Source organism: Labrus mixtus, chromosome 13, assembly GCF_963584025.1.
Source record: "Labrus mixtus chromosome 13, fLabMix1.1, whole genome shotgun sequence".
NCBI classification, from domain to species: Eukaryota; Metazoa; Chordata; class Actinopteri; order Labriformes; family Labridae; genus Labrus; species Labrus mixtus.
In genome coordinates this window covers 13667542-13681960 of record NC_083624.1, presented here as the reverse complement: position 1 = coordinate 13681960, position 14419 = coordinate 13667542, and the positions used below count along the sequence as shown (strand labels likewise).

The following is a 14419-nucleotide window of genomic DNA, read 5'->3' as shown; positions in this document are numbered from 1 at the left end:
GAGCAAGGCACCAAACCCCCTCCCCACCATCAGCTCAGGAGTGCTCGCTGTGGGCCGCCCCGTGACTCTGGCTTCTCTCCATTAGTGCATGTCCATAGGATCCTGTTTCTGCATGTGTGTGTATTTCAGCATATGTGTGTTCATTACAGAGTGTAAAAATAAAAGTTAATCTTAATCTTAATCTCTTAGATAAAGTAAAATACAGAGGGAGCAACAGAAGAGAGGAGGTCGTAATGTCCAGGTTAAGAATTGGTCACAGTAATTTAAATAGCACTCTAAATATCATTGGAAAACATTCATCCAGTCTTTGTGAGATATGCAATCTAGCAGAATGAACATGTAGTTATTAAATGTAGAAAGTATGAAGCACATAGACATGACATGATGTCAGAAATGGAGAGAGAGGGACTCGTAAGAAGAGATTTCAAAAGTATTTTGGAGTGTGGGGAGAGAGGGAGAGGCCGAATATGCTTGTTTAAATATCTCTTGAGAACAGGTTTATTGAGGAGGATATAGGAATGTGAGTAATAATTAAATCCAGCAGATGGCAGTAATGCAACTTTTTGGATGCCAGCTGCCAATAAAATCCAAAGAAGAAGAAGAAGATCATTTTAATAAAGCCTGTTACCGCAAGAGATACCAAATATAAAATTAACTTAATGTAATGATTAATTGTAATGATTTTTGATATTTAGTTGATATTTAGTTTTAAAACAAAAATAGGGTTTCTTAGGGGAATTAAATCACTATAGCCTACATTATCGATGACTTCATCTCAAAAAATTATAACCGAGTAATATTAGCTTTCTGGAACTCTGTCTAGGCTTTGATTTAGGCCTATTTAGGTATTGATTAACCAATAATAGTTAGGCCTGTTGCTTTGGGTTGAGTCCTTCCAGCTCAGTCATGAGCCTGATAAATGTGTTTGCAGAGTAACTTTTATCCTCATTAGACAAGAAGACATACAAATGAAACATAAATGCCTATTATCTGGGGTATTAAGCAAGGAGGGCCTCTGTATAACTTTATGCGGAATGGTGCAAATTTAAATAGCCTATCTTTTTTACAACAATCAGAGTCTGATAAGAATAAAACATTGCATATACTGTATGTAAGAATAAAGTATGGAGGCTAAATCTCCCCCAACTGTAAATAATTATACTAGAACACTGAGACTCTTCATGTGACTGATAGATAAATGGGGTCCGAAGTCATATCGTATAAAATTACAGCTCTCAGAAAGATAACACCATCAACTGTCAGGTGACTTCAATCATAGGTTGAAAGAACATTACCATGACCATATAAAAAAAGATTGTGGAAAACAAGCTTATTCAAGAGTGATTGCATGTCTGTTTTTGTACATTGGCGATAACAGTCTTAAATTTCTCTGCTCAGAGGTACATGCAATTTACCATGAGTTCAAAGAAATACAACGTCTATAAAATTGAGGATAACTTTTTTTTAATTAAATGTATTATATGAAACAACAATAAAATTGGTTTTCATAAAAGCTTGTCATACTTTTTTTTTAAATAGTCAAACAATGAATCTTCACTCTGATTCACTGAAGTAGCAGTTGTATCGCAGATTCTTCTGTTACTCAAATTTCTCTTCTTTCAGGCCCAAAAACTCCAGTGCATTTCCAGCAAGTAACTTATCCTACAAAACAAAAGAGTAAGCAAATTATTAGAAACATGATTTTAAATAAAGTACCATCACTGATTTATGTATATTTATACATTGATGCACAGGTGTGAGTGTAAAGGGGAGCAGAAGGAAATACATTTTATTGTGGGTAGTATTGTTACCTGAATGAAAATCAAAAAAGACAAGCACATCTCTCAGTGGGGATCCAAAAAACACAGATAGGTAAAGAGAAGCAAAACACAGTCCACACACTAAGAAGCTCCCATTTGAAGGTTTTATTGTGTGACGTTTCGACTTCCTCAGACTTGGAGCATTATACCTGACACATGCACTGTGTCATTTTTTCTTCTGTCAACAAACCTTTTCTACATTGTCATGTGTTTAAGAGTCCATTTCTAACAACAATACTGAAGTTAGGGGAGAAAAATATTGATACCTTTAATTTGTCATCAAATTCCTCCATTGACTCGATCAGTGATCCAGGCTGCAGCTCACCCAGAGGGAATGGATAATCTGTTCCCAGCATCACTTTATCCTAGAAAAAAAAAGAAATATATGCACTTCAAACTGTTGTCAGGTTGAACATCTACATGCACACAGTCAAAGCTGTCTATCAACTAGGAATGTCATCAGTACAACCATTCTGGACTCTATCAACACATTAGAAGAACACTCTGCTACTTTCATGAGCTAGTGGGTACACAGTTTTTTAAAATCCCAAATTATTGCGTTTCTCTAAAGATGACTTTCCACATGTCCTCTGTGCTAAAAACTGTCAATACTCCCTCAGTTTCCTCTCCATCTGCCCTCTCTGACCACCATAAGTGAATTCAAGCTCACTTTTCCAATAACATCAACGAGCAGCTTCAGGGCAATGGGATCATGAACGAGGGAATCGGTGTAGAAAGAACCAAGGTATTTCCTGGGAGAGATCTTGTTGTCGACAGCACACAGGTCAGGGCGGACTGTGTGGCCATGTTCAATTCTACCAATGGTAAAAGGAAAAGATCCCCCTGCAACCATAGAAGCAATAAAGGTCAAACAACAACACGCAGCGGCTTGTTGCATCTTTAATTGAGCATGAAGTGAAAATACACTGAACTTGACACCTTAGTGCTAATGTTATTCTGCTGTGACTTTGTTTAATTCAACTGAAACATCTGGTCACTACTGTACCTCCATGTGCAAAGCAGACTTTCAATTTTGGAAATCTCTCAAAGACACCTCCAAATATCATCGAGCAAATAGCCATGGATGTCTCTGTTGGCATGCCTGTAGGACGGAAGAGGAAAAAAATGTAATCCAATTGTCTTGCTAAAATTAGTCAACACAAATGAGTTGATATTGGCCTTGGTCACATTGCATCAAATATGTTAGAATCAATACCAATGAAAACACAAGAAAATACATTGATTTGGTTTGAGGACTTCAACTATAATAGAGGGGAAAAGTCAGTATAATTTGGGTTTGTGGTTTGGCTAGTCATGCATAAATTGATTTGGGTCAATTTCTATCTCATAGTGATTGTATTCCATGAGAAAAGTGCATCCTATGTTCTATTGACTTTGAGGAATTCAAGATCCCCTGTTCCTACTCAGTCTCCCTCACCCACCAGCCAGGGCAGCCAATACTTAGCCATCCTCCCATCAGTCTGCATGTCCCACGGGTGCACAAATATGGAGCAGCCCAGCTCCTCAGCTGCCTGCATGGAAGACACAACTTCTAAATCAGTATTTATGACAGATGAGTGATTGACCTCTGAATACAAAAATATTGTTGTGCAAGTCAGAAGGATATAATTCAAAACAAAGCAGATGGAGTACCATTCACAACATTATATCATCATGTAGGCTTGTAGTGCACATCCATTGTCTTACAGCATAGAAGGAGTAGAGTTCAGTGGCATTGAGGTCCCAGTTGTTGATATGTGAGCCTATCTGCACCCCAGGGAAACCAAGCTCCTTCACGCAGCGCGTCATCTCCAGCACAGCTAGGTCAGGAGCTTGCATGGGCAGAGTGCCCAGGCCCACAAACCTCTTGGGGTGGCTACGTACTGTCTGTGCCAAATCATCATTTAAAAGGATGCAGAGATCCAGTGTGTCATGAGGTTTGGCCTGCAATCCCAAAATAAACATACTAATAAAAGTTCAATATATTTGTGAAATAAATTTTGCAACATATCCTGTACATCCTAGTTTTCATGCATCTTGTCAATGATGAGGAATTTAGACAATTAGGATCATTTTCTATCATTTTCAAATCATATGCCAATGGGTCCTTGCAAAAAGAGCCTTAAATATATTTTGTTCTTCAACAGGAATAGGTAGATGCAGCTCACAGTAGTCTCGGGGCACAGTAAACAACTCAATGTTCCAGGTCTTAAGCGCACATCAATAATGCACATCTGTTGTTTTCGTTTTTGTTTTCCAAATGTCTCAGGCTTTGTGTGCACTTACCCAGTAACTGAACATCACAGGAACTGTAGAAAGGGCCTGAACCGTGACACCTGAAAGTTAAAAACAGATACATTATCATCTAGATAAAATACAATACTTTCTTATTTGAGAACTGCATTTACCATGTTGGTCCATGTCTCTAATGCGAGCACCAGCATCCCAGCAGTTTTCCTGAATTACTCGGAACAGCTTCCCATCCTTCATCATCTGTGCTTCACCCTGAAAAATTACATCAATACCACTTTTATCTGGATCTGATATGACAGCAGTCCAGACATCATGCTGTCCTTGTTTTTGGTTCTGCTACTTGTAAAAGGCATAATGCGAGCATTTTCCATTCAATAAATATATATATACATATATTCCAATAAAATAAATACAATGAATAAGCCCCCACAGATTAAATACACCATTCATGACAGATGACCACATAGAACTGTGGTACTGTCTGTATCTGCAGGGATTGTGACCTTGTTGTATTTTCTTCAAGTCATTAGCCTTTGGGCAGTGAAGCACCGAGCAATTTAAAGAGTTCAAACTGCATCAGAGCAGTTCATTACCGTCCATTACTCCCCTTCTCTGCTGCTGAAACGCTGATCTATGCCTTCATTACATCTGGACTTGACATCTGAAATAGCATCTCTGCTGCATGCCTGCACACCCAACGCTCCCACATCACCTTTGTCCTGCAAAATCCATCCATTGGCTCCCTGTCCCTTACCGCGTCCAATTCAAAATCCTGCTCCTCACTCACAAAGTCATCAACCACCAGGCCCCATCCTACCTCAATGACCTCCTACACCGTCACACTCCTTCCCGATGCCTCTGTTCTTCAGACGCCGACCTCTTGCCTCCACTTCTCAGAACCTAAAACCGAACCTGGGGGGACAGAGCCTTCACCTCCCTCATCACTCTTCACAGAAAGACTGCACTGACCCATCTTCATTCAAATCATTGCTTAAGACTCACATTTTAAAATAAGCTTTTAATTATTATTATTATTATTACTCTAAATTATATGAATTTTTTTTTCTTTTGCTATCCAGGGTCAGCTTATCCATCTTGCTTTTGTGCTGGTCTTGCAAGCTGTGCTGGTCTAAATAGAACTGATCCGCGGGCCAGTCTGATGTCATCCGCCGGTCGGGGTTTACCATCATACATAAAGAACAAATACCTAGAATAGTCCCTTAAAGTGTTGAGATTGTTTGATGTGTTTTAATGACACTTCAAAAAACAACCAGATGATGGCAGCAGACAGCTGATTCATTCTGATGCATAGAAAACTAAAACAGATTTATACTTGGCTGCACATTTACAATCAACATCTGTATCTGCACCTGTGTAAAAGTGTGACCTTGAGTCTCCTACGTCTTGTTTAACATCAGCACCAAGAGACTTTAACAGATGTTTAGTGCCAGGCATGGCTTGTTGTCTAAAGGCATCAGTGTGACACCTTCAACTATTCTTCCATATGTGCTGTCTGCTGATGGCGAAGGCTCAACCCACATCTGCCACTGAAGGTTTCACTGCTACAGAGAGCTATTTGAAGTGTAATATTTTGCTGATGCAGCGGCTCCGTGCTGAGTTCTGCAGCTGCTCACATGGTGAGGACCAGGCTGACAGGCCCACAGGGTGGGGTGCAGCCTGCAGGAGGAACCTGCTGTTTCCCCTGCATCGGATGCATTTCTGCCTCGGGTCCCCTTGAGCAGTAATCCAACAGTACATTGACGAATATAAAGTGTGTCTCACCTTGCAATGATGGTGAAGCTGCACAAATCCATCATATCCATACCTCTGAAAACATAAAGGAGTAAAATGTAGAGAATTATGTTGTTGATCTGAAAATTGCAAGTACTAAAAAACACATTTAATGCATGGATGCTATTTCTCTTCTATTTAATTAAGATGTAGAAACTACATTTTAAATGGGCGTAGGTTAGTTCCTGCAGGCATCACATTGAGGAAGACCTTTTATTGATTGTGTTATCCCATCTGTGAGGGTTCAATCTTCATCCTAGAGGACTATCTTCTCTAACGCACCGGATAAAACAATGTGAAAGCCATCTGAGGCTGCTGACTCCTTTGCATACAGATGAAGCTGAAAATGATCGACGTTGGGAGTACAGCCAGTAAAGCCCCATTTTTTCTTCATATCAGGACAGATCCACAGCACTCTGTACTTTGTTGGTATACCTCAGAGAAGCTGCAGCTTTTTAAAAATGCCAGATGGGTTCAACACCCTTCTATACTTAGAGTGTGAATCTATTTCCTCAGCTTAGATGGATGCTTACCAGCTTAACAGTAAACACTATAGACATACAGAAATAAAAACACTGTGTTATGTTGTGACCATACTTTCATTAACAGCTCAAAAACACAATGAATATGACCATGATGCTTCATTGCCTTTGTTATTCTTATGAGACATGCTAGAAAAATGAACTAACAACATGTTCAAACCTCTACAAAAATGATGCATTAATTATATGCAGGTGGAATGCCAATTTGATGACCAATGTTATCCATAGTCATGCCCACATACAAAATACATCAAGACTTGTTTAATACACAGGGAGCCACCCTCCCTTAAGGGACTGAGTATATGGGGCTCTCATGTGAGAAGGGTCAACAAAGATACATGGATGTATCTTTGGCCCCCAAGGCTCCAGTCTGCACACCTACTTTTCTATACTGTACTAAACATGGGAAATGATTAGCCAAGGGCCGGCCTCCACAGTGACACAGACATAAGAGCTGGAGCAGATAGGACAGGGGAGAGCAAGGCCAGAGCCACTTATTGATTAAAGTTTAACCATCCATAGAGAACACAGATTTATGGAGTGAGCTGTTAAACTCCCCACTGACGCTCCAATGGGACAAGTCTGCACGTCTGTTTTACTGCCTTTCAAGTGCATTGAATTAAAGTGAAGCTGTGCCTGCCATAGAGCTGAACAAACACAGATGTGTTTCTTTTAAACCCACTCCACCGCATGAAAGAGATCCTATTGATTGTGATTTACCTTAGGCTATTACAAAAAAAAAAAACCAAAAACTCTCAGATCCTTGGTGTGTCTCTGGTTGCCTACCTGCTTCAAATCGGGCCACTCCTTTGGTAAAATATGATTATGGATATCAACCTTCATCCTTGTGATTACCCTCAGGGATATTGGAGATCTGCTTCCAGTGATCACTTGCATTAAGTGAAAACCGAGCAAATTCACTCTCCGCCCTCAGTCAGAAACCAATGACCGACAGGTTAGTGACTGCTGCTGTGACAGCCTGGTCATTCATTACCCAGTCATTGCAGCAGGAGATAAGTTATTGGTGTGTGAAGCCAATATAATTCCATTGATAGTTGATATTAAAACCATAAAACTTCTACTAACACCCTACCACACCTCATCCACTTAGACAGATGGCTGCCTGCTTCCTGCTGACTCATAATTAGGGTTAATAGCTCTATCTTTTACAGTGGCATGTTTTTGCTCTGTTCTATACGACGGACGACCTTTTCATAGTCGCGCATTTTTGTCGCCACCTAGTGGCTGATCACGAAAACATTGAGTCTCATTGAGTCTCATTGCTCGAAGTCAAATGTTTGTAAAAAAAAAACAAAAAAAAAACTTTAAAGGCACTTCTCTGTTAAACTACTAAAATGCATTTGATGACACGATATGGTCATGTAGACTTAAACAAACTCCTACAAGTTATTTAGTGAGCCTAATTATTTAAAATATACTGCTTTTGGAGTTTTCATCAAATATTATGTGCTACTCGTTTAAATCACACAACTTTATAAATCCCTCTGGTGGCATGTGGTTGGATGTTGTACATAACAACTTTAAATTAAACATAAAAAGAAAGCTAGATATATTAGAGAGAAAAGTTAAAATATGAAATATCAACAATACAAACTTCTGAATGAGTAGACTGGCATATTTGACAGGCTAAAAGGTCTTGATACAATACCATATGGGTTTGTATGTTAAATAAACAATGTAAGAAATATTTTTTTTAATTAAAAATGTATCTTATAGCTATTTGTAACATTAAAGTCACACGCTTGAGAGATTCATTCGTGTCAGAAAGTCACTTTTCCTGTCATGCAGTGGCCTGTGATGTTTTAGGAGATCAGTTCTGAGGGGAGGAGAGAAGGAGGAATGGGAGGAGGAAAGAAAAACTTGGCACCGCCTGTCAGATTCTCAGTAGATCCCAGCAGTTTATCACATCGCCGCATCTAACCCTAAACTGTCTGTAAGTGGTTCAGCCGGGCGGAGTGTTTACTGAGGCTGCAGAGCTGCACTGTGGACTTTACGCACAGGGAGTTGGTTGGCTGCTGATGCTGGGGAGATAAAAAATAAAAATACACCTTTTATCTCCCATCTTCTCTTATCGCCATCTCTCCTTTCCTCCACTTCTTCGCAACTGAGTCGACACCGGTGGCTTATTGGACGCGCTGGATGGCTGCTGCACTCAGCGAACCGGCGTGAATCTTTCTATCTTCATCATCATCTTTCTCTGCCTTGGAGCCCGAAAACAAACCAGCAACTGCAGCAACAATGACAGACCCGTCAACCCAGGAGTCCTACCCTGTCCCAGACCCGACTATCGTGGGTCCATGCCCGGCCACAGTGCGGAACGGCCAGTGCGCCCCGGATGGCTTCACCAACAACCACCATCAGCAAGCCAAAACCTCCAGCCAGCCCGAGGCGTTAAACACGGGCCATGAGATGAAAATCACAGACAGTGTGGAGGGAGAAGGTAACTTTATCCATTCCTGTCATGATTTTAAAAGTTGCCTGCGTGTGGATGTGTGTGCGTTAGGGGGGCTGAGATGATGGGAGGGGTATTTTTACCCGTTGGAGATATTTTTAGTCTCTCAATTGAATAATTTATGATCGTCCTACATCAGCAGGATTCATGTTGGAGCGAGGCAAAAGTTGAGTTAAATTGTTAAACACTGTTAAATTGATTAAAGTCTCCAAAGCTTTTGATTCATTCATTTCATAATATTTTGCTAATAAGTTGTCTGTGTGCTTGTTTGCACACTGTCTCTCAGACTCACAGTCATGTTTCAAAGATTGATTTTGGTACCAGCCACAGGCTCGCCAAACTAACCCTTACTTATGACCTTGTATTTGGTTCAACAAATGTGAGAGTGGGAATTCCTACTAATATAATCCAAGTCATAATTTATGCAAAATGCAGAAAACCAGTGATGCAGTACATGAATTATTGTACACACAACAAGAGGGCCTCTGTTAAACAACAGTCCACATCCTAAGCCTGTTTAGGCAGGCAGTTTGTTTAAGACATGCATATTTACAGGATTTTAGACCAAGTTAACATTGTGTGATTAAACTAATGTAATTAAGATCTTCAAAAGTGATAACAACATCTGGAATGATTATTGAATGCTGTGTTGCTATGTGGTTTGCTTGTAGAAGATGCAGTCAACCGACAGCATCAACGTTTAAAGATGAACAAAAAGGTCCCATTGATGGATGATGGATAGATGCTTTAGGCAAGATAAACTTGGCTTCACTTTGAATGGGTTAAAGCTGTTCTCAGCTTTCACTGGCTTTAAATGACCAATCAGATGTCAGATAATGCATTTTATAATACACAGGGTTTATGTTAGTACAAAAAAAACCCCAAAAAACCAACTAAATTGACAATAATGCAACTTTACACATTCTTGCATTTGAATTTGATTATTTTTCAAATGTGGCGCCCCCTCTGGACAAAATCTGTAACACTTAGGTAGACATGGAAGATGGACTTGAGCTTGTATAGCGCCTTTCTAATCGTCTGACTACTCAAAGCACTTTTATCACCCCAGGTCACACCTACACATTCACACCACATTTACGCACGGATGGCAGAGGCTGCTATGTAAAGTGTCCATCAATAATAATTCATTCATTCATACACATTTCACACGCCGCCGACAAAGCAGCGGGAGCAACTTGGGGTTAAGTGTCTTGCCCAAGGACACATCGGACATGTGGTTGAAGGAGCTGGGGATCAAACCCTTGACCTCCAGGTTAAGAGACGACCGATTTTATGACTGAGCCACATCCGCTAATCTCATTCTGTACATGTAGTCCATAAATCATTTTTTCTGCTGAAAAATCTCCTCCGGCTGTCTTTTAACAGTCAATCATATCGCTCACTGTGAATTTTCGCTCTGGAAAATGTAGGGAAATGCTGTTTCTGCAGCATGCTGGAAGGCCCTGTCTTCCCCTACAGCATTTTTTCACTCAGGAGCACTTGCATGAAGCGTTTGTGCGCTGAGAAGATGCTGCACGTCCGTCCTGTCTCTATGACAACAGTCTGTTGACAACGGCCTCTGTATGACCGACACTGCTCTGTTGGTTTTTACTGTATGTTTTATAGTTGAGATCATTTTTTTCCGGCTCAGAAGAGGATGTGGGAAAAAACACGATCTGTAAGAGACAAAAATTCCGGGAATATCTGATATCTGGAAATTAGCGAGAAGTTGAAAGAGTTTCAACTTGAGCGCATGGAGCAGCCGCACAAAAGCGGGTATATGAAAAGTAACTCTACAAATCATCAGTCTTGTAGCTGATGGTCATGTTTGATTGTTTAGGTCATTGTTTAGGTCAGCATCAGTGATCATTTCAGTCTGTTTAATAACCAGTTACAAACTCCTCAACAGAACTCAGTAGTCACAACTACATCTTTATATGAGGTCTCCAAACCCAAACAAACGCTGATGACGTCACTATGACATCACATGGATTATTTAGTATAGTTTGACGCCCTAGTTATTGAGAGGAATCTCTCTGATTGGCTGTTCGGTGGTTTCATTTATCTCCAGCTCTGGACACAGGTTTGGGAAAGCCCCTTGAGCATGCCGCTGTAGTATCCTTGTAAGTTTTTTAGATCTCTGAAGGCAACAGACTCCACAGTTGATATGAAGCACGTTGCGGACGGTGGTGTTTTATAGCTGGCTGCTGGTGAGAAATGTCTCCTTCTTGGTCTTCCGAGCTAACGTGAGCTTCACCACACGCGTCTCCGATGTCTGCAGCATGCGGCTCTCTGACAGCTACTTTAGTAAAGCGTTCAGCTCAATACTTCGTTCTTCCTTTCTACACACAGACTACACCTCACTGCTACATTCTTGCCGTTTAACTCGAGAAGGGGAAAATAATGTTGGTATTTCCGAGACAGAAAGCTCACAGCTGAATGATGACCTGTCTGTGTTTGTCTACAGCGCAAAATGTTCTTTCTCCCAGAATGCTACTGTGCTGAAGTTTAGTGTAACCTCGCCCGCTTCTTGTTGTCGCCTGTTTCACATAAAGTAACGAGCACATTCCATTCATTATAACTGCAATATTGAATCTGAAAAGTAAGTTACCACTAATAGTAGTGACGTTACAGTAATGCGTTAGTCCCGAACACTGATCAGCAGACATTGCGGATGACATTTTTTTTTGCAGCTACTGAAATAGATGTAGAAACACCAAGCTTTAAACAAACTCACACACACATATTTCAGCACATTATATTTCACACATTCACACTCCCCCCCGTCTGCCTCCCTCCTCCGCTTTCCTCATTTCTCTCCTATTTACATAAAAGTCACTGCCATTGCTGTGAGGAAACGGCTGCAGTCTTCTGAGCCTGCCAGTGTTTCTGTTTATCTATCTATTTGTTCATCTGTTGGTTAAGATTTAGATATGATTGTACATTTAAGCCAAATAGAATTCAAGTAAAAAAAGCTCATAAGGTTGAGGAATTGAAGAGTTATGATCTCTGTTTAGGTCAGACTCCAGCCTGGAGTTTTGTACTTACTTATGTGCTTTGTGGCTTTTTCTGTTCTTGTAAATACTTCTGTATGTGTGGAAAGTGTGGAGTCATTAGAGCTGATGTTATTTTTTTGAGAAACAACGGTGTGACAAGGAGAGAAATGAGAAATCCACCCACACAAACATGTGCGTGTTACAAAGAGAGGCATGAGGAGATGTTGAGCACATGCCTCCCTGTGTGATCCCTCAGCCAGCGGTCATGTGAGCAAAGTGATTTAAGCATGATGTCTCACTTCCCCCTCTGCCATACTACACTCACACACACACACACACACACACACACACACACTCAGAGGCACACACGCTGGTCAGTTAGTCTAGAATGGTTCCAACAAACTGTGCACACCGTTTTTCCTCCAAGTATAAATCTCAGCCAGCAAAGTAAAGGAGGAAAGGAGGATTTGTTAACACACACTTTACTTGTGCTCTGACCATGACTGGTTTGGAAGCTATGCTAATGTCCATAGAAAATCACCTTAAGATCTTATAATAGCATGTCGAGCCAGAGGTCATAAGAGGTGTATTGTGCAATCGGGAAATGTCAAATACCTTGTATCGCACTACTTGAACTTTCATAGTTGAATATGATGCAGACTTTTATTTGGAACATATTCATGAGCAGCCAAAGTCCAACAACTTACAAACTTCATTCTGACTTCTAATTCTTCTAAAGTATAAATGTACACTCACAAACTCAAAAATGTTGGATACTTTTTTTTTTATCACCACGTGTTCTGAACCAATACAATCTTTTTTTTTTTTTTTTTAATGATTAATAGTTGGCTATCAAAAAGTACCAAAGTTTAAAAATTCAAAATTCTCAGGTCAGCAAATACTGATGTTTCTGAAATCCTTTTGGGGTCTCATAAAGTTGCAAAAGTTTGTTGCGTCTCTCATCCAGAGCAGAGGAGGAGTCAGCAGAAAGGACGCAGTCGAAGTTGCACACAGCTATCGGCAATGTTTCAGTACGGAAATGTCGCCAACACACTTGTGCAATTGACACAGTGTGCAGGAGTTAGCTTGTAGTTTTTGTTATTAAAAACATAAAATCATTTGATAGACCGACTATCATTATCGAAGTTAGAAATTCTGGCATCATGACAATCCTATGACAAACTGGGGCTCACTAACATGAGTCTACATTACCTCACGTACACACACGTACACACACACACACACACACACACACACACACACACACACACACACACACACACACACACACACACACACACAAAGGACACGGCTACAAAGTGTGGCTTAATTTCCTGCCTTTTCAGCAAATTGATCTTTCTCTTCACCCTTTTGGATTAATTTTTTATTCCCATTAAGAACAAGACATGTGATTTCCTTTGATTTTCAGTCCTCTGAGAAATTAGTTCTGGCCAGATGAAGGGATTGTACAACAACTTGATTTATAAAGTCAAGAGGTGAATGAGTGTTTGCTGTAAGCACGTGCCAAATGATGATCAAAAGGTTGGTTGTGGTGTTTTTTTCCACTGCATGTCAACACATTGTTCATGTTTTAGTGAATTACAAGTGAGAATGATACTGAACGTAATGGATTATAAAGCCAAGGCTGCTAAGTATGCACCCAACTAAAGATGTGAAGTTTTAAGTCCTCGAAGAGATTTTCTCAGTAAAGCTACAATCTGCTTAGAGTATTTGGCAGATTTATTTTTTGCCTCCCACAGTGACATGCCAGTAGGCTACTGGAGTTGTACATTTTGACACAGTGCAAGTGTATTGTTTTACAGATGAGACTCTGGTGTATGTGTGGGGCTGGATACAAAGTTGTAGCTTGGAGTTTTCTGAATTAAACAAAAGTCGGCTGAAGTATTACCGTACACGGCAGAGAGCAAACTCTGGCAGACTGTCAGAAACTGTTGGCAAGGTTTTTCGCTGGTGGGAAGCTGGTGAGGGATCATATTCTAGTAACAGCACCAATTCCCTCTGGATGCTCTGTCTGCATTGTCTCCTTCTGTCTACACCCACTCCAGACAAACAGTCCCAGTTAACATGATGCATGCAGGGTAAACGTGGCCCACACTGTGAAAGAAAACAGAAGAAAAGTATTTAGAAAATGTTAAAGGGCTATTTTCATCACAATGTTTTGAAAAATGGAAAGCTTTTCAAATTAACCGAGCTCATGGTTATTTCAAGTTAACTTTTAACAGGTAAAGAGTCAACAATAAGGACGTTGTGACAAAAAACATCTCGTTAATATTAAAGGGTTTTTCTACGTTAGAGAAGAACTGATTTTACATGCAAAGGTCAGTTCTCGAAATCATGTGATCATGATTCTCATTCATACTACTGTATGAATGAGAATTCTTGGAAGATTCTATTTGTGCTTGACTCATACTTGGAATAAAGCCATAAAGAGTTAGAAAGGAACACTACAAATAAAAAGCAGGATAGCTCGGCCTCTGCTGCTGCTCTTTAATTTCTACCAGACTTTGACAATCCGTCTTTTGT

The 14419-nt window shown here is 40.2% G+C and overlaps 2 protein-coding genes across 3 annotated transcripts in view; one reads left to right on the top strand and one right to left on the bottom strand.

The window, feature by feature from the left end:
- Positions 1–1442: 1442 nt before the first annotated feature.
- On the bottom strand, positions 1443–7360 carry acmsd (aminocarboxymuconate semialdehyde decarboxylase). 2 transcript variants are annotated; one of them, XM_061053791.1, is made up of 10 exons: positions 7193–7360; positions 5856–5900; positions 4229–4325; positions 4107–4156; positions 3528–3764; positions 3259–3352; positions 2827–2922; positions 2491–2663; positions 2087–2185; positions 1443–1662 (listed from the first exon to the last, which is right to left on the bottom strand). In XM_061053791.1, exons 1-10 carry the CDS (start codon positions 7301–7303, stop codon positions 1600–1602), a joined length of 1065 nt encoding a protein of 354 aa, XP_060909774.1. In that variant the 5' UTR covers positions 7304–7360; the 3' UTR covers positions 1443–1599. The 2 variants fall into 2 exon arrangements, with proteins under 2 accessions (XP_060909774.1, XP_060909775.1); XM_061053792.1 differs by having other exon boundaries at positions 4107–4142.
- A 916-nt stretch (positions 7361–8276) lies between these two features.
- Positions 8277–14419, top strand: part of LOC132987024 (transmembrane protein 163a-like) — a 74927-nt gene continuing 68784 nt past the window's right edge. Inside the window, exon 1 of the mRNA XM_061053790.1 lies at positions 8277–8867. Within this exon, the coding sequence (XP_060909773.1) occupies positions 8666–8867 (202 nt within the window). The 5' untranslated portion in view covers positions 8277–8665. The remainder of the gene's footprint in view (positions 8868–14419) is intronic.